Source organism: Macaca mulatta, chromosome 10 (assembly GCF_049350105.2).
Source record: "Macaca mulatta isolate MMU2019108-1 chromosome 10, T2T-MMU8v2.0, whole genome shotgun sequence".
Lineage (NCBI taxonomy): Eukaryota > Metazoa > Chordata > Mammalia > Primates > Cercopithecidae > Macaca > Macaca mulatta.
The window spans coordinates 33,642,732-33,667,978 of record NC_133415.1 but is presented as its reverse complement, the minus strand read 5'-3'; the positions used below and the strand labels follow the sequence as shown (position 1 = coordinate 33,667,978).

Here is a 25,247-nt window from a genome sequence, read left to right as displayed (position 1 = left end):
CTGACAGCACAAGGCCCCAGTGACGCATCTCCCCCCGGTCAGCCCCTCACAGCCCCCACCCTGCTCTGCAACCTGGCCCACTGAGGTATCTGGGATCTGCTGCCACCCACTGGCATCCCTTGCAGGAAGCTAGTCCTACCCTGAAAGACTGTGACAATCTTGTGTCCTGAGGGCAGGGGTCAAATCCAAGTCTTTTCCGCATCCCCAGATCATGCAAGAGCTGTGACAGCTGACCAAACAAACAAATAGGACTCAGACCTTTTGGCACAGCAGCACCAGCCTCACAATGCCCATTCTGCTGAGATGTGCGGGCATGCAAGGAGACAGCCGCCCTGGGGTGGCAGTGCCTGCCAAGTACACTACAGGTTTGTGTGTGTTAGGGGGCCTAATGCACAGGGAGAGGGGAAGGAACACCTGCACTGCTCACCAGAGACAGGGACAGGCCAGGGGTCGGGAGCCTGCCTCTCCTTAGCTACACAGCCTTGAGGAATGGTGCCACTATCAGATGGGTGGCAGACTCCAACTATGGGCCAGTGGCACGGAAGCCGCGCTTTCCTCCCACCTCACAGAGCTGCCTCCTGACATAAGGGTCTGTCACCATGGTGTCTCTAGCTCACGTGTCTTTCCAGACAAGTGACTCGCTCCTGGGTCTGGGCCAGCCCTGTCCTCACAACTGCCAGTGCCTGGCTCTCCAGGTCTCTAGAGCTGGGCTGAGGGCCCTGAGGGCTGCCCAGTTGACAGGTGCTCACAGAAGGGAGGGAGGCAGGGGTCTCAGGCCTCCTTAGAGCGCTCTGCACAGATCGCCAGGGGCGGTCAGGCAGGGAGATCAGGATCCCTTCTGCACGGGCAGCCCCAGGAGGAGCCTTAAAGGAAAAACCAAAGACAAAACCAGAAAGAAGTGAGGCCCCAGGCCTCTGCAGCTGGGCAGGAGTGCTGGGCCTGGCCCCATGTGCCAGGTTACTTGACAAGGTGTTCCCTCTCCCTGGGGAGTCAGGCACCTGCAGGGTCATAGAACACACTGTCCGGGTGGATGGAGGCCTCGTAGGGCGGCGGGGGGTCGTCGGGCTGGCCGATGTCCGGGTACTTGTATGCCGTGTAGGGAGGTGGAGGGTCGTGGAAGTGGAAAGTCCCACCCTCTCCGTCATCAGAAAGATGCAGCGGCGTGAGACCTGTGCCGAACCCGTCTGGGCCATAATCAAAGCCAGGGATCCTGCGGCCGAGGTTGAAGTGGTGCACTGGGCCATCAAAAGTGTGGAACGGGAACAGAGACAAGTCACTGGCGGCAGGCTGCCTGGCTCCTGAGCGCCCCACCCTCAGGCTGGGCCTGCCGTACCTGAGTGCACACACCTGGCCCCACTGCCTACCCCTCAGCCACATTCGGCATCCCCATGAGACCCCCGGTGTGCTCCATGGCACGTCCCACCCTCACCACACCAATCTGTCCCTCTGGGCTGACACTTCTGCCAGACCCAGCCTCTGGCTGCCCACAACCCTCCAGCAAGGGGGTGATCCAGGCCTCTGATCCTAAGAGGCCTCCGAGTTCTGCCCACCCTGTGGTTTGGGAGGAGTAAGGAGGGTCTTGGCAAGAACTTTCCTGGCCCACAGGTAAGGACACAGACCCCACAACATGCGGCATTCAAATCTGACCAGGGGGCCCTCCACCTGCCTCTGCCCTCTCTGTCCAGGGCTGGGGAGCTCACAGAGACAGGGGTGACCTGGGGTGGGGATGGGGAGCAGGGCTGTGGCCCTCAGAGGGCACTCACAGTTTGCTCCAATCAGGGACTCGATGCGCTCCCGGCGCCGCTGGCGCAGCCGGTGGACCATGAAGAGCAGCAGGGACAGGATGAGGAAGGAGGAGATGCAGCTGACAACCAGGCGCATCCCGCTGGCCATGGAGTCGAACAGGCTGTTGCCATCTGAACGGGAGGGAAGGAAATGGCCGATCTGAGAAGGGGGACCACCTTCGTGCTGGGCTGGGGATGCTGTCGTCCTCCTGCCCAGGTGGGCTGTGTGGACAAGGCACGCAGTGTCTCCCTGCACTCAACCGTCTTCAGGATACATGTGAAATCAGGCCACTCAAAATCAAGAACATGGTGACAGCACAGAAGCAGAAGAGCGAATCTCAGGTCAGGAGGAGCATCTCACCATGGCCCCCGGGGCTGCTGTGTGCTAACGCCCATCTGACTATCACTGGAGCAAAGTGGGGTTTCCTGTCCTAGGACCAGCACTCCTAGCAGGCTGTGCTCACGCACTGCATGCCCCAGGTGCGGCTGGGGAGTGGCCCTCCTGCAGAGGTGCCCATCCTTTCCCAGGGGCCAGGGCTGTGCACAGGCCACCACCCATATCCGTCCAACAGCAGCTTTCCTTTTGTCTGAGGCCTGGGCTCTTGGAAGGAAGGTGCTCAGTTGCCCAACAAGATGAGCCAGGGGGAGGTGAGGGACAGCCTTGTCCTGGTGGGAGGCCAGGGTTGGCCAGGTAGGCAGGGGTCTCATGACAGCTGCTGGCAGTTTGGAGTGGGGGTGGCGTCCCTGTGGAGCATTGCCCCGGTGGCCGCCGTGGGGAGGACAGGCTGCAAGAGAGTAGCATAGAGCGTCAGGAAGCCAGGAGGAGGACCTGCTGCGGCAGAGAAGGGAATGACAGAGGCCTGGACCGGGTAGCAACAGACTGGGAGAAGCGACAGTACAAGGTACACTTGGGATTCAGATTGCCACAACTCCCTGATGGACTGTGTAGGGGAACAGTGAGTCCCTGTGGGCAGCCGCACGGTCAACTCAGGTATCGTTTCACAAATGAGCCTCTGCTGTGGTTGGGAGTGAAGCCTGTCACTTCAATCCTTAACAAGCAATGGCAGAGAAAATGTGCATCCCCTGATGCACCCAGCTCCAGCACACACGTGCAGATGACACCTGGACACAGCACTGGGTCCCACAGGCTCCCCGCTGAGATGCTCTCCTGGCTCAGCCACACCCACACACTGGGTACACACGCACCAGGCGTAGGTGTAGGAAGGCTGGGTGGACCCGACTCCACCTCTTTGCTGGGTGAGTGGGCAGGAGGGGCCATGAAGCCGAGTCCCAGCCAGGCTAGACACCAAGGAGCACCGGGTCTAAGCTGCTGCACCTTCCTCTGCTCTTCTTGGACCCTTTCATGCTTTTCGTGGCCACCACTTGGCTGGGATGCTACTAGTATTCAGTAGGTGGAGGCCAGGGGTCCTGCTCAACATTCTCCAGGACAGCCCCCATTACACAATATCTGGTCCAAATGTCAACAGCGCCAAGAGTGAGACACCCTGCCCTGGTGCAGTGCACACCGGCCTAGGAGCTCGCTATGAGCTGCCCATGGGGAGGCAGAGATGATGTGAGTGGCAGCAGGCATGAAGGGAGAATTTGTGCCAGCCATGCATCTATAACATGCTGGCACTTCCACGCACTCCTGACCTATGTAAAATGGCAACTCACAGAAGTCACAGAATAGTGGAACCAGGAAGTGGTCCCAGAAGTAGCTGCCTCCACAGACCAAGAGTGAAGGCCAGGGAGACTTCAGAACGAGGAGTGACCCATCAGCTCCTGGAAGGAGAAGGACCCCCGCAACAGCAGGGAGCCTGCTAAGCTAGGAATGGCCACTCCCACCTCTGCAACAATCTCAGCAGGCAGGACTCCCACTGCCTGCCCCAAGGAGACACTTCACAACCCCCATGTGAGTGGCTGGGCTCCCAGAGCCCTCAAGTCATTCCTGCTAGCCCAGGACACTCCATGCCCACAGAGAGAGCAGCGCCAGCTCCTGCCCTCCTCCCACGGGGCCAGGAAGCATCTCTAAAAGCTGCAGTTGTTGCTGACAACACATGAAGTGAACATGTGAGAAGGATACATCCTCTCACCAATTAGCTGCTTTTTCTGATGCTTCTGACCCTCCTCCAGTCTCAAGGGCACTCTCATCAGTGGGCGAAAGCCCAGTGGCCCAGGGACTGGCAATGTGCCTGTTCATTGGAGGCCAGTTCAGAGATACCAGGGGAGCTCCTAAGGAAGCAGCCCCTTTGCAATGACTAACTCTTAAATCAGTTCTAAAATAAACCCAAGGACATGGTCAAGGTCCCAATTGTCCCTCAAGGTGGGGACCAGAAATAATCATCTCTCAGAACCAAGCCACTTGTAGTTAAGCACAAAGAACAGAGCCTGCCCCAGAAGCCAGAGGCCAGCCCAGGGACCCCAGAGGCCCCTTGATAGGGCTGCTCCCTCCATGGAGCTCTGGGCTGCGCGGCTGGGGTTGTCTTTTGTCTCTGAGCTATCCTGTAGCTCCCAGAGAGAGGATCCAGCCTGTGCATGAAGAACTCCAATGACAAGGAGCTCACTGTTTCACTGAGCTTGGTTACCTTCTAACAGTTTCAAAATCTCCATCAGAGACGGCAAGGGGAGCAGGAGGTCAGCAGGGATCAGAAGCTGAGACCAGGAACCCAATGTGGGCTCTGTGCCTGGCAGCTGCACCAGCCAAACACCTCAACATGCCTCTGGGAACCTCATCATATCAGGGCTGCCCAACAGCAGCAGAGCAAGCAGGGGCAGAGGGCAGCATGAGTTTCAGCTGCTCTGCATCTTGGCCAGCACTTGGTGCTGTCAGTTTCATTATTTCAGCCTTTCGAGCACGAGTGGTACCCCATGTGGATTTAGTTTGCTTCCCTAACGGCCAATACTGAGCATCGTTTCAGGTGCCTGACTGCCATCCTGTATCTTCTTTTGTGAAGTGTAATAAAGTAAATCTTCTTCTAAAGCCATTTTTCAATAGGGTTGTTTTGTTTTCTTATTGAGTTTTGGTGTATTCTGAATATAGACCTTTGGTGTGTGTTTTGCAAATATTTGTTTTGATTCAGTCAGGGGCTTATCTTTTCATTTCCTTAACAGTGTCTTCCAAAGAACAGTAGTTTTCAATTTTGATGAAGTCGAATTTGTGTTTTTTTTAAGGATCATGCTAAAAATGTTGCATAACCCATGGTCACAGATTTCTCTCCTATGTTTTCTCCTATAGAAGTTTTATAGTTCAAGGTTTTACAGTTGTGTCTATGACTATTTTGAGTAAATTTTACATACAGAAGGAGGGATAGTGCAAGTTCGTATTTTTGGCATATAGATGTCCTGCTGTCCCAGCACTAGTCATTGAAAGACTCTCCTTTCTCCACTGAACCATCCTTGCACCTCTGTCAAAGATGAGGCTGGTCTGAAGGTAGTGAGTTATCTCAATTGACTGTTCACAGTCAGTTAACAGATCAAACTCCTTGTTCTACTCTTTTCCCGTTCTCACTACTGCACTTGACTAGTCTTAAACAAACAAACAAAAAAAAAAAAAAAAAAAAAAGGAGAGAGATCACTTGATTATATGTAGTGTGGAACTATTTCTGGACTGTTCTGTTCCACTGATCCATGTGTCTATTCCTTCATCAGTACCACATTCATAAATTAGGTAGCATGGATCCTCCAACTTTGTTCTTTGTAAAAACTACTTTGGCTATTCTAGTTATTTTGCTTTTCTACCAACTTTTATCCATCTTTTTATTATTTAAGAGACGGGGTCTTGCTATGTTGGCCAGGTTGGTCTTGAACTCCTGGCCTCAAGCAATCCTCCTGCCTCAGACTCCCAAAGTGCTACAATTACAGGCATGAGCCACTGAACCCAGCCCACCTAACTTTTATTTATTTTATTTTTATTTTTTAAGATGGAGTCTCGCTCTGTCACCCAGGCTGGAGTACAGTGGCATGATCTCGGCTCACTGTAACCTCTACCTCCCAGGTTGAAGTGACTCTCCTGCCTCAGCCTCCTGAATAGCTGGTATATAGGCATGAGCCACCATGCCCAACTAATTTTTGTATTTTTTGTAGAGATGAGGCTTCACCATGTTGGCCAGACTGGTCACAAACTCCTGACCTCAAGTGATCCACCCTCCCCAGCCTCCCAAAGTGCTGGGATTACAAGTGCGAGACACCACGCCTGGCCCCACCTAACTTTTAGAATTAGCTTTTCAATACCTACAAAAATGTCTGCTAGAATTTTGGTTGGGATTATAGTGAATCTATAATTTGGGAAGAGTTAACCTCCTAATGATATTGAGACACCTGATCCATGAACATGGTGTCTTCCTTTTTATTTAAGCCTTTGATTTTTTTTCATTACGGTTTTACAGTTTGCAGCAAACAGAATGTGCACATATTTTATATTATTTATAATTGGGTATTTCATGTTTTTTGGTGCTATTATTAATGGTACTTTTCTCAAAAATTTCAATTTTCAACTGTTACAGGTAGATTATATAAATATAATGAATTTTTGTTAAGTTGACCTTCTATCTGGAGACCTTGCTTAAACACACTTATTAGTTCTCGTAACTTTCCTGTAGATTCCCTAGGATTTTCTATGCAGCCAAGTCATCTGTAAAAGGAGATGGTTTCATTTCTTCCCCTCTGGCCTGGACGGTTTTTCGTTTCTTCTTGCCTTCTGGCACTGGCTTTGACCTCGAGCACAATGATGACAGGGTGGCAAAAGTAGACACTCTCAGCTTGTTGAAGGGGACATTCTGATGCTTAACACATGACATCCTATTCCCAGAGTCTCCAGTTTTGGTGATAGTGTCTCGGTTCTTAATGTAGTATGAGCACTTCCCAGGAGAAGGCCCCTAGGAAAGTCAGGAGCCCATGGAAGCATGGCCACAGGGTGGGCAGAGCAGGGCCCAGCTAAGTTGCTCTGGCCGTGCAGGAGAGAGGGCTGCGGCTGCTCTGGGCCCACCCAGATGCACTAAGGGCCCTGCTCTGCTAAGAAGTCCCTGGGGCTGGGCAGGCTCTTTAGGCCATACATGTCCACAAATGGGTCATCCTTGTACACATCTGGGCATTCTTACAAAGCTTGGACATAGTGGCAAGGCAGCACTGGTAGACTCCTGAGAAATGGAACCAGGAGTCCAGGTAGCATGGCTTGTGAACAGTTTGACTCTTGTAGCCCGTCACTAAGTTGGAGGTTTAAAGTTATGTGGCTGGGCACAGGGAACTTGGTAAGCACTCAACTGGTGCTTCTCATGGCCTTAAACAGACATGCACCTGATACGAGGAGAAACTGCCCTGTAGAATGGGGTCCAAGCATCACCCTCTAGTTCTAGGTCCTCTGGTGGGCCTGGCTGCAAATGTAGCCTTGTGCTCACCACAGTCAACTGCACATGTCTAATGGTGCATGCCAGAGTGCCCACTTTCACCCAGCCTCAGACACGGCCTCTGGAGGCCGGCTCTGTCCTCCCACCCAGCAGCCTCCTGGTGTGGAGGGACACTGACAACATTCCACTCAGGGGAAGCTTTCACTGTTGTGGCCCAGCCTCTAGTTGCAGCCTCTCCTCTACAGGGATCCTGGAGACGGAGATGGCCATCACACCCTGCCAAAGCTGCTCTTCTACAGGGTCCACAAGTCCAGGGACTTCAATAAGTCCCCATCATTTCATTCTTACTGTGGCACCCAAGAAAGAAAGAAACTCATACTTTTGATTTACATTTCTCTTGAGATCTGAATTCACACAGAGCTACAGCTACAATGGTGTGCAGAATGACAAAGCATGCCCCTGGAGTGTGAGGGGTGTTAACATCTCAGAGAGCAGCGACCCATCTGCCCCTCTCTTTTCGCAAGTGGAAGGAAGAGGATCACCCTGAGATCAGATTCCCTGTACTGTCTACCGCCTGGTGGTGAGGAGTCTGATCTCGAAACTCAGAATAATACTTCATCTTTTTCTTGAAGATTCTAAGGTAAAAATGGATGACCGTAAGCAATGACAACTGTCACTACCCTCCGTATCATACTAGAGAACAGGAAGAGTTCCAATGTGGACATAAATTAGAAGTCTAGGCTGGGTGCGGTGGCTCATGCCTGTAATCCCAGCACCTTGGGAAGCTGAGGTGGGTGGATCACTTGAGGTCAGGAGTTCAAGACCTGGCCTGGACGACATGGCGAAACCCCATCTCTAGTAAAAATACAAAAACTAGTCGGGCATAGTGGCACACGCGTGTAATCCCAGCTACTGAGGAGGCTGAGGCAGAAGAATGGCTTAAACCCTAGAGGCAGAGATTTGAAGATAGGTTTGAAGCTGTCAGTGGTGATTTGTGAACAAACAGCCACACTCAAGTTCAAGTTCATTTGTGACTGCTGCCTGTCACCCCAGAATGGGAAGGAGGCAGCTGGAGGGGTCGTGTCAGACACGCCCACTAGAGTGGTGGCATCAAAGTCTTTGAGACATCTCCGTGACAAACGCTGCCACTGCTGCTGCGCCATGCTCTGTAAACTGCCCTGAGTCCTCACCACTGAGGAAGCAAAGGGACGCCTAGCCTCCAGCCCCAAATAGGGAGGCTGACTTGGGACCTACTATCAAGAGTCTCACCTGGGTCCAGACACATGAACTTGCAGCACTCTTTGGGGTCCTTGCGGTACTGCTGGCAGCCCTGGGGCCTCTCACAGAGAGCAGCCACGCACATCTCAGGCTCCCCTCCATGGCAGGTGCAGCTCAGGCATGGGTCGTCCCCCTTAGGGGTGAAGTAGAACCCTTCATCCACCACGTTGTCCTTGATGTCAACACATGTTTGACCTGCAATGAGCATACATTGTGTACAGATGTATACACTGCCAAAAAAGGTAGCCTCCCCATATGGGCCTGTGAATGCTACCTGCTACCTTAGAATGGGAATGAGGCAGCTGGAGGGGTCATGTGAGACATGCCCACTAGAGCAGTGGCATCAAAGACTCTGAGACAGCTCTGTGAGCAAACGCTGCCATCACCGCTGCACCACTTGACATGAGCTGACCTTCCCTCCCGGGCCTGGGGAACCAACAAGGCAACTGAAGACTTGGCCAGATTGTGCTGAGAGTCTTCCTAGGAATGGAATGTCATGGATCTGGCACGTGGCACAGGGAGTAGCTGTCCAAGAGCAGTCACTACAACACACTGTTAGGACAAAGCACATCCAGCCAGGGCAAATGGAGGCCAGAGAGCCAGGATGGAGCAGAGTGCCAGACTCCAGGGTCACGACAGAAGTGTTTGCCTTGAGGTTGCCAAAGTAGATTACTTACGAGATTTTCTCAATTCTAAGATGCAGCTGCTATGAGTATTAACCATTTCAAAATCAGAATGTGTCTAAGGAAGCTGCCAGTTCTGCTTGGGAAGACAGTCCACTGGACCTGAGGCACACTCTGCACAGAGCTGACCTGGGACAAGAGTAAGAGGAATGGCCATGGCTAAAAACCCAGAGTCTTCAACTGGTAGGCAGACATTGCGAATGCCTGGAGGAAGAGAAAAGGGACGAAGGAGCCTCCAAGAGAGCTACCCTCAGTGAAAGGCAAAGAGACATGAGAAGGTAGCTTGTTACAGTCTCCAAATGGGGTAAGGATGTCTAGAAAAAGACTCTTCCGAAATTTCACAACCACAGGTCTATGCCTCACTTAAGATTGCAGTCAGCCAGGCGCAGTGGCTCACACCTGTAATCCCAGAACTTTGGGAGGCCGAGGCAGGCGGATCGCCTGAGGTCAGGAGTTCGAGACCAGCCTGGCAAAACCCTGTCTCCACTAAAGATACAAAAATTAGCCAAGCGTGGTGGCATGCGCCTGTAACCTTGGCTACTCAGGAGGCTGAGGCATGAGAATCTCTTGAACCCAGGAGGTGTAGGTTGCAGTGAGCAGAGACTGTGCCACTGCACTCCAGCCTGGGCGACAGCGTGAGACTCTGTCTCAAAAAAAAAAAAAAAAAAAGGATTGGGATCAAATCTAGGTCACCCATGTGGTCAGGAACTCCCAGGGCAAGATACTCACATACAATTATTCCCTGGCTAAAACAGAGAAAAAAGAATGAAGAGAAATGAACAGAGCTCCCAGAGAAATGTGAAACACCATTAAGCACACCAACATATGTGAAACAGGAGTAACAAATGCAGAGGAGGGAGAGGAGAGAGAGAAAGAGGCAAAACAAATACTCGAAGAACTAACAGTTGCAAACTACTCAAATTCACTGAAAAACAATAACCTACACATTCAGGAAGCTCAACAAATTCCACATAGGATAAACGCAAAGGAGCCACAAACTGACACATCAGAGTGAAAATGCTGAAAGTGAAAGACAAGGCAAAAATATGAAGAGCAGCGAATGGGACATGATTTGTTACTTATAAGGGAATCCCAAAAAGACAAACAACTGACTTTTCAGCAGAAGTAACACAGGCTGGGGCAGTGGGATAACTGCTCACAGAAAACCATCAACTGAGATCCAAATCCAGCAAAGATATCTTCTGAAAAATAAAAGTAAAATAAACTTTCCCAAACAACAAGTGAGAAGTTGTTTGCAGACTCACCTTGTATAAAACACAAAAGGCAGTTTTGCAGGCTAAAAGTATGCAATCCCCAGATAGTAATTTGAATACTAACAAGAAACTGAAGAGCAACAGTAAAGGCAATCATGTGATTATAAATTACAGCCTATATGCATAGTTTTCCTCCTTTATTCTCTTAGCTGATTTAAAAAGCAATTGTATAAAATAATATGTATGGAATGTAGTGTTGGGTCTATAACATACCAAAATGTAACACACTTAAGATTTGCTAAGAATGGCACAAAGGTGGTATGTGGGAGCAAAGCTATACTGGACTAAAGAACCTTGACCTAAGTCTCACACCTTAATAAAAAACTCATTCAAAATACATCCTAGACTTAAATGTAAAATGGAAAATGATTAAAATTTTAGGGAAAAACACAGAAGAAATGTAAGGCTAGGCAAAGAGTACCTGGACTTGAAACCAAAAGAATAATCCATAAGAGGAGGCTGGGCTCAGTGGCTCGCACCTGTAATCCCAGCACTTTGGGAGGCAGAGGTAGGTGGATCACCTGCGGTCAGGAGTTTGCACCCAGCCTGGCCAACATTGTGAAACCCTGGCTCGTGTTGGTAATCGCAGCTACTTGGGAAGCTGAGGCACAAGAATCACTTGAACCCAGGAGGTGGAGGTTGCAGTGAGCCAAGATTGTACCACTTCACTCTAGCCTGGGCAACAGAGTGAAACTCTGTCTCAAAAAAAAAAAAAAAAAAAAAAAAAAAAGAACAATCCATAAAAGGAGAGACGAATAACCAGGACTTCATTAAAATTAATAACTTTTTTTCTTTGGGTAAACTTATACTGCCAGGGAAAAACAATAACAAAACTTTCTTTCCTGAAATCTCATTTGAAGAGGATGAAGGCAAGCTACAGACTAGAAAAAATATTTCTAGTCGGATTTCATATCCGACAAAGGACTGGTATCTAGAATACATAAAGAACCTCGAAAATCAACAGTTTAAAAAAAACAAGAACAAAACAGATCATTAGTTCACACCTGTAATCTCAATACAAGAGGATCACTTGAGCCTAGGAGTTGAATTTGAGGCCAACCTAGACAACGTAGTGAGACCGTATCTCCATAGAAAATAAAAAACTTAGCCAGGCATGACGGTGCACACCTACAGTTCCAGCTACTCAGGAGACTGAAGTGAGAGGACTGCTTGAGCCCAGGAGCTGGAGGTTACAGTGAACTATGATTGCACCACTGCATTTGAGCCTGGGTGACAGAGCAAGATCCTTTCTCAAACCAAAACGAACAAACAATGCAAAGAGAAAATGGAAAAATAACATGAACAACAAACAATATACAGACGGCAAATAAGATATGAAACATGAAAAGGTTTTAACATCATTAGCCTCAGGGAAATGCAAATTAAAACCACAAGAAGCTACATGTCTACATAGATATCTGCATACCTAACAGAAGGGCTAAGATGAAAAATAGTGAAAACGGTAAGTGCTGGGGAAGACATGGAGAAATGAAATCACTCCTACATTGCTAGTGGGACTATAAAACAGTACAGCCACTCTGGAAAACAATTTGCTTGTTTCTTTAAAAACTAAATATGCAACTACACTACAGCCAAGCAGCTGTAATCCTGGGCATCTATCACAGAGGACTGAAAACACATTTGCAGCCAGGTGCGGTGGCTCATGCCTGTAATCCCAGCACTTTAGGAGGCCGATGCGGGTGGATCATCTGAGGTTGGGAGTTCAAGACCAGCCTGGCCAACATGGTGAAACCCGTCTCCACTAAAAAGACAAAAATTAGCTGGGCATAGTGGCACATGCCTATAATTCCAGCTACTCGGGAGGCTGAGACATGAGAATCGCTTGAACCCAAGAGGCGGAAGCTACAGTGAGCCAAGACTGTGCCACTGCACTCCAGCCTGGGCAACAGAGTAAGACTCTGTTACACACACACACACACATACACACACACAAAGGAAGAAAGAAAACATGTTTGCACAAAAACCTGTATGCAGATGTTCATGGCAGCTTTCACTGTAATAGCCAAAGACTGGAATCAGCCCAGATGTCCTTCAACACTTGAGGCCTATAGTTTGAGACCAGCTTGGGCAACATAGCGAAATCCCACCTCTACAAAAAAAAAATACAAAAATAAGTTGGGCACAGCAGCATGAACCTGTGGTCCCAGCTACCTGGGAAGCTGAGGCGGGAGGTTCACCTGAGCCCGGGAGGTTGAGGCTGCAGTGAGCAGTGATCACACTACTGTACTATAGGGTAACAGAGACCCTGTCGCCAAAAAAAAAAAAAGGAATAAATTGTTAATAAAAATGACAATGTGGATGACTCTCCAGGGAATTATGAGTGAAAAAAGTCAACTCCAAAAGGTTGCTGACTATATGATTCCATTTATAGAACATTTCTGCCTCACGACAATACCTGACAAAGGCCAGACCACAAATGAGCAAAGGCCTCTGACCTACCACTTCTGTGGCAACCAGTCTAGGGCAGTCAGGATCTGGAAAATGGCCACCAGCTTCTCTATTTTGAGTCCATACTTCCAACTCAAAACCCACCAGGGAAAGCCAAATATGTTCCCCAAACCAGTCACCTCCACTGCCCTGCTTCTAGTCAGCCTGCCTCTAATCAGAGCATACCTGGAGTCTTTAGGGCCCTGGTGAAAAGCCACTGTGCTGGACCCAACTCCAGCTGCAGGAGGGTCAGAAGCAGTTGTGAAGGGTCAACCCTGGATACTCAGGGCACTGGGCCTGTCTAAGGCTGAGATGCAGTTAGAACATCAGAGCCTACTATCAGCATGCTAACCAGCTTTGAGTCACACAGTGGACTACTGCTAGGCGGGCTGCAAAAGACAGACTCTCTAGAGATGTGGCCCAAAGGGATAACCTAAAGTGGAGGGTGGCGGAGACATGAAGAAAAACCCTCTGGCAAACCAGCCTCCACCCAGAACAACAATCCTGCTGAATACGAAAGCCTGAGGTGCACTCAGAGCAACTACAGTGCCAACAAACCCCAAGCCCAGCCCAACTCTCACCCAGATCAATGCCCTTCACCGTACTAAAGACCCTCCCACAAGAAAGGCCCAGTGGAAGTAAAGGCATAGCCATTGCAAGCACAAAACTATTGAACTCAGTCTCTATTGTCCCACACAAGATGTCAGACTTCCAATGAAAAGCCTAGAAAAAAGTACCATGCTCCAGAGACAGAACATTCAAAAAACCAGACTCAAATATGACACAAATGAAGGAACTTTCCCACAGGGAATTTAAAATAACTGTGATTAATTTGTTAAAGGCTCTAATGGAAAAGCTGGACAATATACAAAGTTAGATGAGAAATTCAGATGAGAGACGGAAACTGTAAGAATCAAATGGAAAATCTAGAAATAAAAAAACAGACAAAATCAATGAAACAGATGAAGAATACCTTCAACGGGCTCATAAGCAGACTTGACACAGCCAAGGAAAGAATTAGTAAACCTGAGGACAGGTCAACAGAAATTACTCAAACTGAAGGACTAAAAGAATCCAGGAGACATGATGACTAGATGTAATGCATGATTCTGGACCAGGAAAAAAAAAGTTATAAAGGATATTATTGGAACAACTGATAAAACTGGAATGATGGATTGTGGATTATTGTATGGTACTGTATCCATGTTAAGTGTCCTGATTTTGATCCACACAGTATGGGTACATAAAAGAGTGTCCTTTTTCTTAGGAAATATACACTGAAGTAGAAAAGGCTTAAGGTCCACAGTATCTTCAGTTTACTCCCAAGTGATTCAGAAAAAATATGCAGAGAAGTGAATGATAAAGTAAATGTAGTAAAATTGAAATTCTGGCCGGGCGTGGTGGCTCACGCCTGTGATCCCAGCACTTTGGGAGGCCGAGGCGGGTGGATCACGAGGTCAGAAGATCGAGACCATCCTGGCTGACACAGTGAAACCCCGTCTCTACTAAAAATACAAAAAATTAGCCCAGTGTGGTGGCAGGTGCCTGTAGTCCCAGCTACTGGAGAAGCTGAGGCAGGAGAATTGCTTCAACCTGGGAAGGCAGAGCTTGCAGTAAGCCGAGATCATGCCACTGCACTCCAGCCTGGGCAATAGAGTGAGACTCTGTCTCAAAAAAAAAAAAAAAAAAAAAAAAAAAGAGGAGCAATGTCAACAAGAACACCTGCACCACGCTCGGCAACATCAGACACATGATCCACAAGAACAAAGCCTCTCTTCAACCTGCACACAGCTGCCATCCCAGGGCCAGCGCCACCCCGCGAAGCCAGAAGCCTGTGATGAAGAGGAAGGGGACCTGTCCCACCAAGAGCTCCTGAGGCCCCTGCCCCCCAAAAGCAATAGAGTTAGCTGGCTAAAATAAAATAAAATAAAATAAACACACCATAGACTGGCAAGGTAAACTGAGAAGCAGAGAGAAGGATGGCAGAAGCGGGGGTGGGGAGGTGACCGATGGACTCAGATGCTCCAGAGACGCCAAGTCCTTGGGTCCTCATTCCCATCTACTCTCTTAACAACACTGCAGCAGGGAGGACGGGGAGGACTGTCTCTTTCCTGGGAAAGAGAATAGTGGGCTCTAAGATGCTGACCAGCTGCCCTGGTCACAGAGCTGCAGACAGGCCCCAAGAACAAGGTGTGAGCTGGTGAGGGGCGCCCACCGCAACACAGCAATCAGGTTCTGCCCCAGAAACCTTGGCTGGTGAGGGGCGCCCACCCCAACACGGCAAATCAGGTTCTGCCTCAGAAACCTTGAACTCAGGGTCCAACAAAGTGACACAAGGGCCCAGACATCCCCAAGAACGCCAGCTCAAGGGAGCTTACTTCTTTTACACAGAAATGAAGACTTCTCGTAGCAGCTCTCGGCGTGCCAGCTGTGGAGGTCGTGGTGCCGCAGGGTGGGGAAATGGAAGCACTGAAGCTGGGCACAGAACACGTTGTCGTTCTCAGACATGGCCGAAGCAAAGATGGGGTCTGGGGGCAGGAACACCTCTGAAGAGCCTGTTGGGGAGACAAAAGGTGGGGCTGGACAACATCATGTCAGAGGACAAGTTGTGTAGTCCTCAAGGGGACCATGGCGTCAGACAGGATCATCAACCACAGGGCCTGGGCCGCCAAGTGCTGGTGGTCACTGTGGCCAGGTGTTCATTCGGGACTCCCCAACCTCCTGGGAGTCACCCCAGGTGCTGGGCCTGGCAGGAGCCACTCTGTGGGGGCTGCAAGCACACAGGCCACAAACCCTGGGTAGCAGTAAGTGCCAGCCTGAGCACCAAAAGAGGGTGCTGGATCAGGGTTAGTGGGCAGCATTTAAAGTTAGAGCAACAGCATGAATAACAAAGTAATGGACTGTAGCACACTGGATTAAAATGCAAACAGGGGAATGGGCAGGGGAAAAAGGCAGGAAAGTTCTCCCTTAGGACAGAACACTCAGTCATAAACAGAGGAGTCACAAAGTCCACCCGGCACCCATGAGGAAGGCACCATCAGGCAGCATCGGCACTGGCCAGCACTACCACCAGCTGGCTGCAGGCAACACTTAGGAAGCACTGGTTCCCAGGGACCTCTCTCAGCTCAAGGGAAACTGTCACCACTCAGCTCCTGCCTGTCTAAGCCAGGCACAAGGCAGTCAGAAACCATGTACCCTCGCCACAGACAGCGTGAGGGTTGGGGACTGCTAAGCTCCAAGCCTCTCTTCTGCAAGCTTCCAGATGGGCTCTGGCCACACCCAGGGCATAGCACAGCCAGCCCTAGGCCCCACTCTCTCCCCGGCACGGCCCTTCCAGTCTGGGCCGCCGAGATTCCTTGAGGCTTACCCAGCCAGGATCACTGGAAACACAAAGCAACCTTTCCAAGAAGCAGAATAATGAAGGCACACCTGGCGCTCTCCCCTCCTAAGATAGCAGTGCAGCTCACCCCTTCATAAGCCTCCAGCATGCTCACCTGCCTCTTTTGGAGCTCCCTTTACACCCAGCACTAAACATGGGGCTCTGCCTCAAAAGAGCCAGTGAGTCTGGAAGCAGGCCTATGCTGTGGGCCTGTGGACGGACAAGTGGTGCCCTGCCATGGGCAGGACAGCTCTCAGGAAGCTGAGACCTGAAAGACCTGTGCCGGGCCAGCAGGCAGTCACAGCAACAGCTGCGCCCCCTTCCCAGAGACACACAGGCCTAGCATCTTGCCTGCCTCATCAGCATGTATCAGACCCACAGCAGGGCAGGAAAGAGGCCCACTGTCATGGAGTCGCCTCCCCATACCAACTGAAGCGCTCGTCTCCACTGCTGACAGTGGGTGCCACCACCATCACGCTGCGCACCACCCCACCTTTTCTCCAGGCCCCCAAGCCCCTGCACACCCTCCTCATCTCCCACAGATGCCCTCTCACCTAAGTAGAGCCCCTCCCCTTTTAAACCCTGTTTTCTTCACTATTTGCCTTCTTGTCCCATGGGATGAAAACCAAATGGGTTCCTTCCAACCTTTAACAAACAAAAAATCTTCAGTACTGAAGCTAGTTGCCAGCCCAGAGCTCCTGACCACAACTACAGTACATGACGGTAGACCGAGACCAAGGCCACAAATGACCTCTCCGGGCAGAGTCCTGGGACCCAGCATCTGCCCCCAAAAGCTGCCTGGACTGGGGCACAGCCAAGTCGGAAAGTGGGTCAGGCAACCAGCAAAACAGGGTTCATGTGGGACTCTAGGCCAAGGCCCAGTAAGCCACACAGTGCTCCCTCCTGGCAGTGAGCTGCATGGGTACTTGTGCAACGCCCCTGCCCAGGAAAGCTGCTGGTGGTTCTGCATCCAGGTGCTGACTGGGGGCTGGTCGTGCGGGGACTGCACGCCTACCCGAGGTGCTGCCTTGCAGAGTGGGCAGGTGCTCGTCTTTGGAGCGTCCCTGGAAGGGCGTCACAGTGACAGCCATGAATGAGGCAGCCTGTGGGGCTGGAGAAGACGCTGGGGAGTGGTAGGTGATGAGGGTAGTGAGGGAAGGGACTGCTAGCTTTGATGGAACTGTGATTTCTATGAGAAACGAGAGCTGTGCAAGGGAGCAGAGGTGAAAAGGACCCCCGGCAGCTGTGTGAGGAACGGTGGGGCTGGGGCCAGGAGACCAGATAGAGGCCACTAGCACAATCAGGTGAGGGATGATTGTCAGGTCCAGGTGGGGGCTGCAAGACTGGTGCCAGGTGATGAGATCCTGGACGTATTCCAAAGGTGTGAGAGGAGCCAGGAGGCTTCCCTATACTGCACTGGGGATGAGTTCTGCAGATTTTTCTCCAGGGCCTCCCACTTCCTCCTGGACGCCCCCTTACCTCAAACATCCCGCTCTTCCTGAAGGACCCTCATCCTGGAGAAAGGCCCTGTGAGCAGAGCCGCCCTGGCTACCAGAGTGACTGGGAGCAGTTCCTCGCGAAGAGCCCTCCTCCCAAGCCTCCCTCCAAGACACTCCTCCTCAACCCCTGCCACCCCAGCAGATCCAGTTCTCACCTCGACAGGGCAGCAGCAAGTTTCCAGGTGCCCCCCCATTTGTCCACACATGAGGTGTGGGCAAGGCTCTGACAGGAGCCTTGGGGTGGGCCATCACCAGCCACCGGAGGACACCCTGCTCCAGAGACTGATACACGAGGGCATCTGAATGTCACTTGATTACCTCTGCCACCACATCTTCTCCCACGCATGCCAGCAACCACTGCCACCTCCATGTCTGCCCCTGCTCCCCGAGCCTGGAGAACCCTCCCCGGCCCCCCCGGCCCCCTTGTTCCTGTGGTGGGGAGACCTTCACTCACTTTTCTGAGCCCTCAAAGAACCTCCCCTTCCTGTCTCGCCACCTCCGCAGCCACAGAGTGAGCCTCCACTCAGGGCCCACCAGGGGCTGTCCAGATGCTCCCGAATGCCCCACCACGGTGGCAGCTGCCCCACTCAGGGGCTGTCTCCCCTCCAGGAACTGCGGCGACCCCAGCTGACCCCATCCTAGCCCAATGGTCACCTCACCCAGAGGGCAGGGTCTCTACAATGCACCTTCCAGTGGCTGCTAGGCCAGCCTGGCCCCTTCCTCACTGCTGACTGAGGTTTCTAGATGCCAGGTCCCGCAGGCTGGCCCAGGACCACAGCCCTGACTGCTGGCCTCAGGGGGCAGCACCCTACAATCCCTCGTGTATAGCACCAGAGAAAGAAGACGATGGAGACCATGAAGGACTGGCCACAAGATCTTGGGAGAGAAAAGAAGGCTTCTACTCAGTTACACACCTCCCGACCTCAGCCAACCTGCAACGTGCGTGCTGAGACACCATGGGGGACAAATGAGGGCCAGGCACCAAGTGATCTTACATGAGCAAGTGACACGTGTGGACACATTAAACACATGGTGTTTTCACTTTTATGTTTTAAGGTAAATACCAAGTATGACTCACCAGACAGAAGCCACACTGCTGGTGCTGACGGGAAGGCCCTGGGAGCAGCACGTGGGGCGGTGTGGATGATTCTCCCTAGACAAGGATCTGTATTTTTTCAACCTTTCTGCACAAATGTTACAGAAATCCTGGCCCCATGTCTTCTGGCAGCAGCAGCGGCAGTTCTATCTCCAGGGCATACCATGACCTGGTGCTGTCAAACCTGCAGGGTCTTGGCCCCTGGATGGGGCTCACAGGCTGGTGTGGGCCCCACCAAGAGAGCGCTCCACCAAGCCACATAGGAGCCCCGCGGAAACGAGCTCCCAACTTCAAATGTGTGTGCTGGGTGCCGACATATGGGCATAGTAAGCGTCTATGTACCATGGTATCACTCACACCCCAATCCAGAACATATTATACAACACAGAAAAGATGGACAACATGTAGATGAAAGAAACATTTTTCAACATCTTAATGTGAGGCCTTCCCACCAACATTGGCTAATATTCTCAGGTACAGTATTTTCTTAGGGAAGGGTTCAGAATGAATAACAAAAGACTCACATCCACTTCCCATAGTTTTTTGGGTATTTTTTGGGGGGCCAACCCCTCAGACCCCAATGAGCCCTCTGTTTTGCACCATGTCCCTGGGCAGGAGAAGGGCTGGGCTGGGCTGGACGTGCTCTTGTTAGCTTGTTTTATGCCCAGTACTGTCTTCACTCTGCAGCTTGCTTTTGGTACGGGAATTTTTAAAACGATGCCACTATGGAGAGAGGAGTGCATACACCCAAGCTGCTTTGGCGCTGACCATACCCTGCTGCTTGGCTCCTCTCTGCCCTACCACCCTGGGAGCCCCTCTCCTGCAGACTCCAGGATACTGGCTCCTAAACCACATAACCACAGTCCTACTGCTGCACCTAAGAAAATGAATCTTCCACAAGTCCCCACTCACATTTCTTGAATTGTCCTGTGGAGTTTTTTATAAGCCTCCCAACCCAGGATGCCATCAAGGTTCATGTGCCACATTTGGTTTTATGTTTCTTTAATCTCTTTAAGCCCAGAACCACTCATGATGTTGAGCTGCGTCAAGGGCCAGTTATCCTGCAGCAGAAAACTTATTTTTACTATTTGTTTTGTGACCACTATTTAAATCTGCTAACAGAGTTCCCAAATCCATTTAACTGGGCACAAGAAGGCAGCGGCACATGGTCACCCCCGCGAAGCTCCGGGATGCTGTGGGGCCCCTTGCACGTTGAGCTGCATGAATAGGGAGCTCTATGCCAGCCGCGGCTGCCAGCACCGACACACATGTTCAATCTTTTTCTAAATTTTAGGTTCACTCTCCTGCCTGATACTCCAATGGAGTCACCGAGCTGCACCTGGCCATTAAATCCCACCCAGGACCCTTGCCATTCTCACACCAAGCATGGGGTCCTGAGTCCCAACTCTGAATGTGCTGTCATCCCACTCAGAATCATGTCCTCTCTTCAACCACCAGCGTGAAGAGGACAAGCTACCAGGAGAATCATGTTCTACAAGGCAAATTTTGACACTGGGGCCTGGAAACCCAGACGCCATTGATTAGTCAACAGCAATCTAAACAATGCACTCATAAAGCCGGGGAATGCAAATGTGGCTGGGACTCTCAGGAGGGCACTGGTGGTCATGAGAACAGGGTGGCACCTGTCCTGAGCAGGAGCGGGACAGCAGGTGTGGACCCAATCTGCTGGGCTCTGCAGCCCCCACCTCTGCTCCTGCCCTGTCCCAGCAGCCAGGCATGGCCCTGTCTCTGTGGGGCCCTCTTCTCTCCAGGGAAGCCGGCCACCCAGGCCGTGACTCTTTTCAACCCTGTCAGAGATACTCAAGACATCAACAGCAGGACTGGGATGTGTTTATGAAAAGAACCCAAATCCTAGCTCAAGCCACAGGCACAAAGCACAGCCCAACACACAGGCCTGACAAGGGGCAGGGCGAGGGAGTGTGGCCCTGGCGGCAGCTGGAGAGGGCACTGCTGGAGTATGCCCAGGAGGAGCTCGCCAGTGCCAGGGCAATGGGACAGGAGGGGCAAGCCAAGTCCGAGCCCCCAACGTAAAGGAAGCAGCAGCCATGTTTCCTTTACATCGTCTTGGTATTTCCAAGCAGGCAGCGTAACATCTTTACACACACACACACACGCGCGCGCGCACGCGCACACACACACACACACACACACACACACACACACACACACACACACACACACACACACACTCTCTCTCTCTCTCTCTCTCTCTCTCTCTCTCTCTCTCTCTCTCTCTCTCTCTCTCTCTAAGTCTATCTGCCTGATAGCTTCCTTCAGGTCTGGATTCTACCTCTGACCTTCTTTGTCCTGGCAAGCTTGTCCTCCCCTCCGGCCTGCCAGGGGCATACTCTGCATGCTCACTTTTATACTCCAAGGTCCTTAACTTCAAAGAGAGGAGGGGACACACACACACGATCTATTTTAAGTCTATCTGCCTGATAGCTTCCTTCAGGTCTGGATTCTACCTCTGACCTTCTTTGTCCTGGCAAGCTTGTCCTCACCTCCAGCCTGCCAGGGGCATACTCTGCATGCTCATTTTTATACTCCAAGGTCCTTAACTCCAAAGGGAGGAGGGGACAATCTAGAAAGCTGGCCAAAGTGAGATGCAACAGTGGGTTCCAGAGATGACCACAGCCCAATGCAGGGTCTGATCTTCAGGCTGCACTGGCCCCATGACCACAGCCCTCCCTGCAACTGGGGCTCACCCTCTCCATGTCCTCTGCACAGCGCCCCTACAGGCCAGGCAGCACTGGGTGAGAGGGAGGAGGGGAGGCCCCAAATCAGGATGACTCTGCCCAGCTTCAAACACTCCCACACACCACAAGGTCTCACCTTTGAATGCAACCTCCCAGCGACCTTCCAAGGAGCGGTTCCGGCCGGTGATAACATACTGATAGCCAACCCACAACCTGCAGGGCACAGACAGAGACAGAGATCTCAGCGGCAGGAGGGATGCAGCCATCAATGACTGTGTTTTCTGTTTTTCGTTTTGTTTTTTTTTTGAGACCGACCTTGCTCTGTTGCCAGGCTGGAGTGCAGTGGCACGATCTCGGCTCACTGCAACTTCTGACTTCCTGGTTCAAGCAATTCTCCTGCCTCAGCCTCCCAAGTAGCTGGGATTACAGGTGCCCGCCACCACGCCTGGCTAATTTTTGTATTTTTTTTTTTTTTCCAGTAGAGATGGGGTTTCACCATATTGGCCAGGATGGTCTCGATCTCCTAACCTCATGATCCACCCGCCTCAGCTTCCCAAAGTGCTGGGATTGTTTTTTAATAGCTATACTGACCTCCAAAACACTGAGCTTCTAACAAGAGACACTCATGTCACAATGCATTAAAATTCAAAACAAGGAAGTTCACAGGGCAGGAAAACTTTTATCTCAGGGAACTCTTGCCAAGACTGTTTCTATGAGCTGAACCGATAAAGCTTTCACAATTTAAGCAAGAACAATCTTATTCTTGGTAGACATGAAACCCCATGAATACAACTCTGTGACTGTGCTAAAACCACAGAACAGGGCACTCCACATGGGTGAGTTTCATGGCATGTGAACTGCATCTCAATAAAGACATAAGCCCCTGCAAATATCTACTACCATGGAGGCTGAAAACACTTGCATGGCTTCCTGCTCAGAGCCAGCCTACCTCAGGCCTGCAGCCTGCTCCTGAGCACGCAGGCCTAGTACTGAAGGGACCTTGCACTGGGAGCTGGTTGACTGCCATAAGCTCCTGCCTAGTCTGCGCCCCTTGGCTCAGCTATCCAGCCCCAAGCCTGGAGATGCCCATCAGCAGGTCTCCCTGCATGGCAGGAGCCCAGGGATGGCACACTCAGCCCTTGGCCTGTGCTGTGCAACCACACGGCTGTCCTCAGAGACGAGGCTGCCCTGCCCTCTGGGATATGCCCTCTTGCTTCTCCACTGGACTCACAGGTCTGTCTTCAGGGGTCAGTACAACAACCTGTGAGCTAAGAGTTAGTTTCCGCCCTTTGTAGCTGCAGAAGGAGAAACAACTCCGTCTTGTGATTTGCCAAAGTCACACAGGGCACAACTGTGGAGTCAAAACCCAGCTTAGGTCTTGAAGCGAAGGACCCCTTGCTTTCTCAGGGGGAACCTCCACCTACTGCACACCCCTCACATCAGGCCCAGAAGCCCCACACCAAGCAGCTCTCTCCACACAAGCCAGCAACCCCAGGTCCCCTGCCTGCCCTTAGCAACTGCAGCTGTACACACACAGGGGGACCAATGAAAGGGGCGACCCCACAGTCCCACAAAGTAGCAGCAGAGTCCAGCCCGCCCCTGCCCCCAGGCCCCTCCACCGATCTCAATGCACACTCCAACCCATGGATCTCCTGGGCTTCCAGTGGGCGAGCTGGTCTTCCCAACCTGCTGTCTGCCAGCTGTGCCCCAGGAGAGGAGTTTACTGAGTGGTCAGAGGCCATGTGCTCAGTAGTCATCAGACTCTGACTCCAGGCTCCCCAGGTCCCCAATCCAGGACTCACTTGCGCTGGTCCTTCCAACCAAAGCTCCGCTCCGGCTGGTCCCATTCCTGGGCCAGGACAAAGCGCAGCTCCTGGTCAGTGGAGAAGGTGGCGAGAGAGCCATTCAGGCGCTGGCAGGTCTGCGCGGCATCCCAGTAGTTCTCCCCGCTCAGGTAGACCCTGTAGCAGCTGGCCGTGCCTTCGTAGTGGTGCCACCCTGTTGGGCACTTCCCTAGGAAACATAAAGGACAGAAGGGGAGTTGTCCCCCAAGTTAGGATCCAGCTCCAAAACGCAAATTCTATGTGCTCCATCAGGGACAGGCACACCTTGTAAATCACCCTAAAGAAGTGGGGAAACTGAGGCTCAAGAGGACAAGCTCTGCTTCTGAAACCACATTGCAGAAATGCTCAAGTTTCTCTAAAACACAGATTCAATGATACAAGTACATTTGGTGACTCCTCCCATTTCTGTAAGATCTTTTAATTTATTCACTAGTCAAGAATGGCTGCTGAATTATGTCTTGTAAAGCGGATTTCATCCTCTGGGTTAACAACACAGCACAACACCCATGCAGTTCACTTTGGGCCCTGCTTCCAATGCCCAGCTCTCCTGGCCTCCGCTGCCAGTTAGCCCACTCCCCTCTCTTCCTTTTCTACTTACATGAGCATTTGCAGTGGGGGCTGGCCAACCCTCCACTAAAACAGCAGCTCAAAGGATAACAGCTGGGAGGGCCATGACACTGTGTAACTCGCCCCCGCCTCCCAAAGGCAAACAAAATAAGGTGTGGGCGATGCCACAGCTGACAAAGCTGAGGAGCCAGCCAGCACTTGAGTACCAATGAGTCTGGCCAGCGTCTTCTCACTTCCCCCACCCATCACTTCCGACTCCTACACCTACACATGGGAATGCCTGGTAATTTACAGCTCACCCTAGGTAACATCAGTGATCTGTTTTACAGAATCTTTAACCTTCAAATGTTGGGTACCTCATGTTAGTATACTGGAGAAGAGTAACAATTGTTAGCAAAGCCAGCTGTAAAATTAAAAATGCCATTTTTAAAGTGCATCTATGTCTTCTGGCACTAGTAAAACTTCTAGAGACATATCGTCATGTATTTATTATGTAAGCATGTGTGTGTGTGACGCCTTCACAAAGGCACACAGATTACAGAAAAGGAGGGGCAGCCCTGGCCCCTAGGCATGGCCACAGCTGGACAGCATGATCTGCTCACCGTGAAGGGTACACCTGAGTGTGCAGGGAAGCTATTTAGGTGCAGACAAGGAATCAGAGGGCTGGGCACAGTGGCTCATGCCTGTAATTCCAGCACTTTGGGAGGCCGATGTGGGCAGATTGCTTGAGCTCAGGAGTTTGAGACCAGCCTGGGCAACAGGGAAACCCCCTATCTACAAAAATACAAAAAATTAGCCAGGTGTGGTGGGGCACACCTGTAGTCCCAGCTACTCGGGAGGCTGAGGTTGGAGGACCACTTGAGCTCAAAAGGCAGAGGCTGCCTGCAGTGAGCCAAAAGTGTGCCACTGCACTCCAGCCTGGGTGACAGAGTGAAACCCTGTCTCAAAAACAAAAAACAAAACAAAACAAAACAAAACAGTAAAAAACCCCACGGCATCAGCTCTCGAGAAGGTGTGGTGCGCATTCATTGTGTGTTTCCTGGGTGCCACACCAAAGCGTGTAGCCTGACCACATTCCCCACAGGTGGCTCTGCACCGTCTCCATGGAAAGGTGAGGACGCCGAGGCAGGCAGAGGCCAGGCCCCTATTTCATGCAAGGTGAGAGGAAGTCCTGTAGGGAGGGAAGCTGGTTGGAGCATGGAGGGAAGGAGACCTCCCAGGAAGAGAGCCAGCTGGCTGGGGCATGGAGGGAGGAAGTGCTCCTGTGCACTGACTCATCTTCTTTATGTTCGGAACTTGGAGGAGTTGCTTACTACCCAGGCAGAAGTGCTGCCTG

At 51.4% G+C, this 25,247-nt stretch overlaps 1 protein-coding gene and 1 long non-coding RNA gene across 11 annotated transcripts in view; one reads left to right on the top strand and one right to left on the bottom strand.

Annotated features, from left to right (window-relative positions):
• The window catches only part of DGCR2 (DiGeorge syndrome critical region gene 2), an 82,038-nt gene that overhangs the window by 3,736 nt on the left and 53,055 nt on the right, over positions 1-25,247 (bottom strand). For 8 of the 10 annotated variants that reach the window (XR_013399584.1, XR_013399586.1, XR_013399585.1 and 5 more), the window contains 6 exons: positions 23,303-23,513; positions 21,637-21,713; positions 15,188-15,364; positions 8,396-8,599; positions 1,764-1,916; positions 999-1,235 (listed from right to left, as the gene is read on the bottom strand). Coding sequence is in view for 7 of the 10 variants with exons in the window: in XM_077950861.1 (XP_077806987.1) it covers positions 999-1,235; positions 1,764-1,916; positions 8,396-8,599; positions 15,188-15,364; positions 21,637-21,713; positions 23,303-23,513 (1,059 nt within the window). In the remaining 3 variants the exon portion in view is untranslated. Of the gene's footprint in view, positions 1-998; positions 1,236-1,763; positions 1,917-8,395; positions 8,600-15,187; positions 15,365-21,636; positions 21,714-23,302; positions 23,523-25,247 lie in introns of all 10 variants that reach the window. The other 2 variants (XM_015149695.3, XM_077950863.1) reach the window with 1 other exon arrangement.
• Positions 8,393-11,097, top strand: LOC144331975 (uncharacterized). Its single transcript, XR_013399633.1, has 2 exons — positions 8,393-9,475; positions 10,232-11,097. It is a non-coding gene; the product is annotated as an uncharacterized LOC144331975 (long non-coding RNA).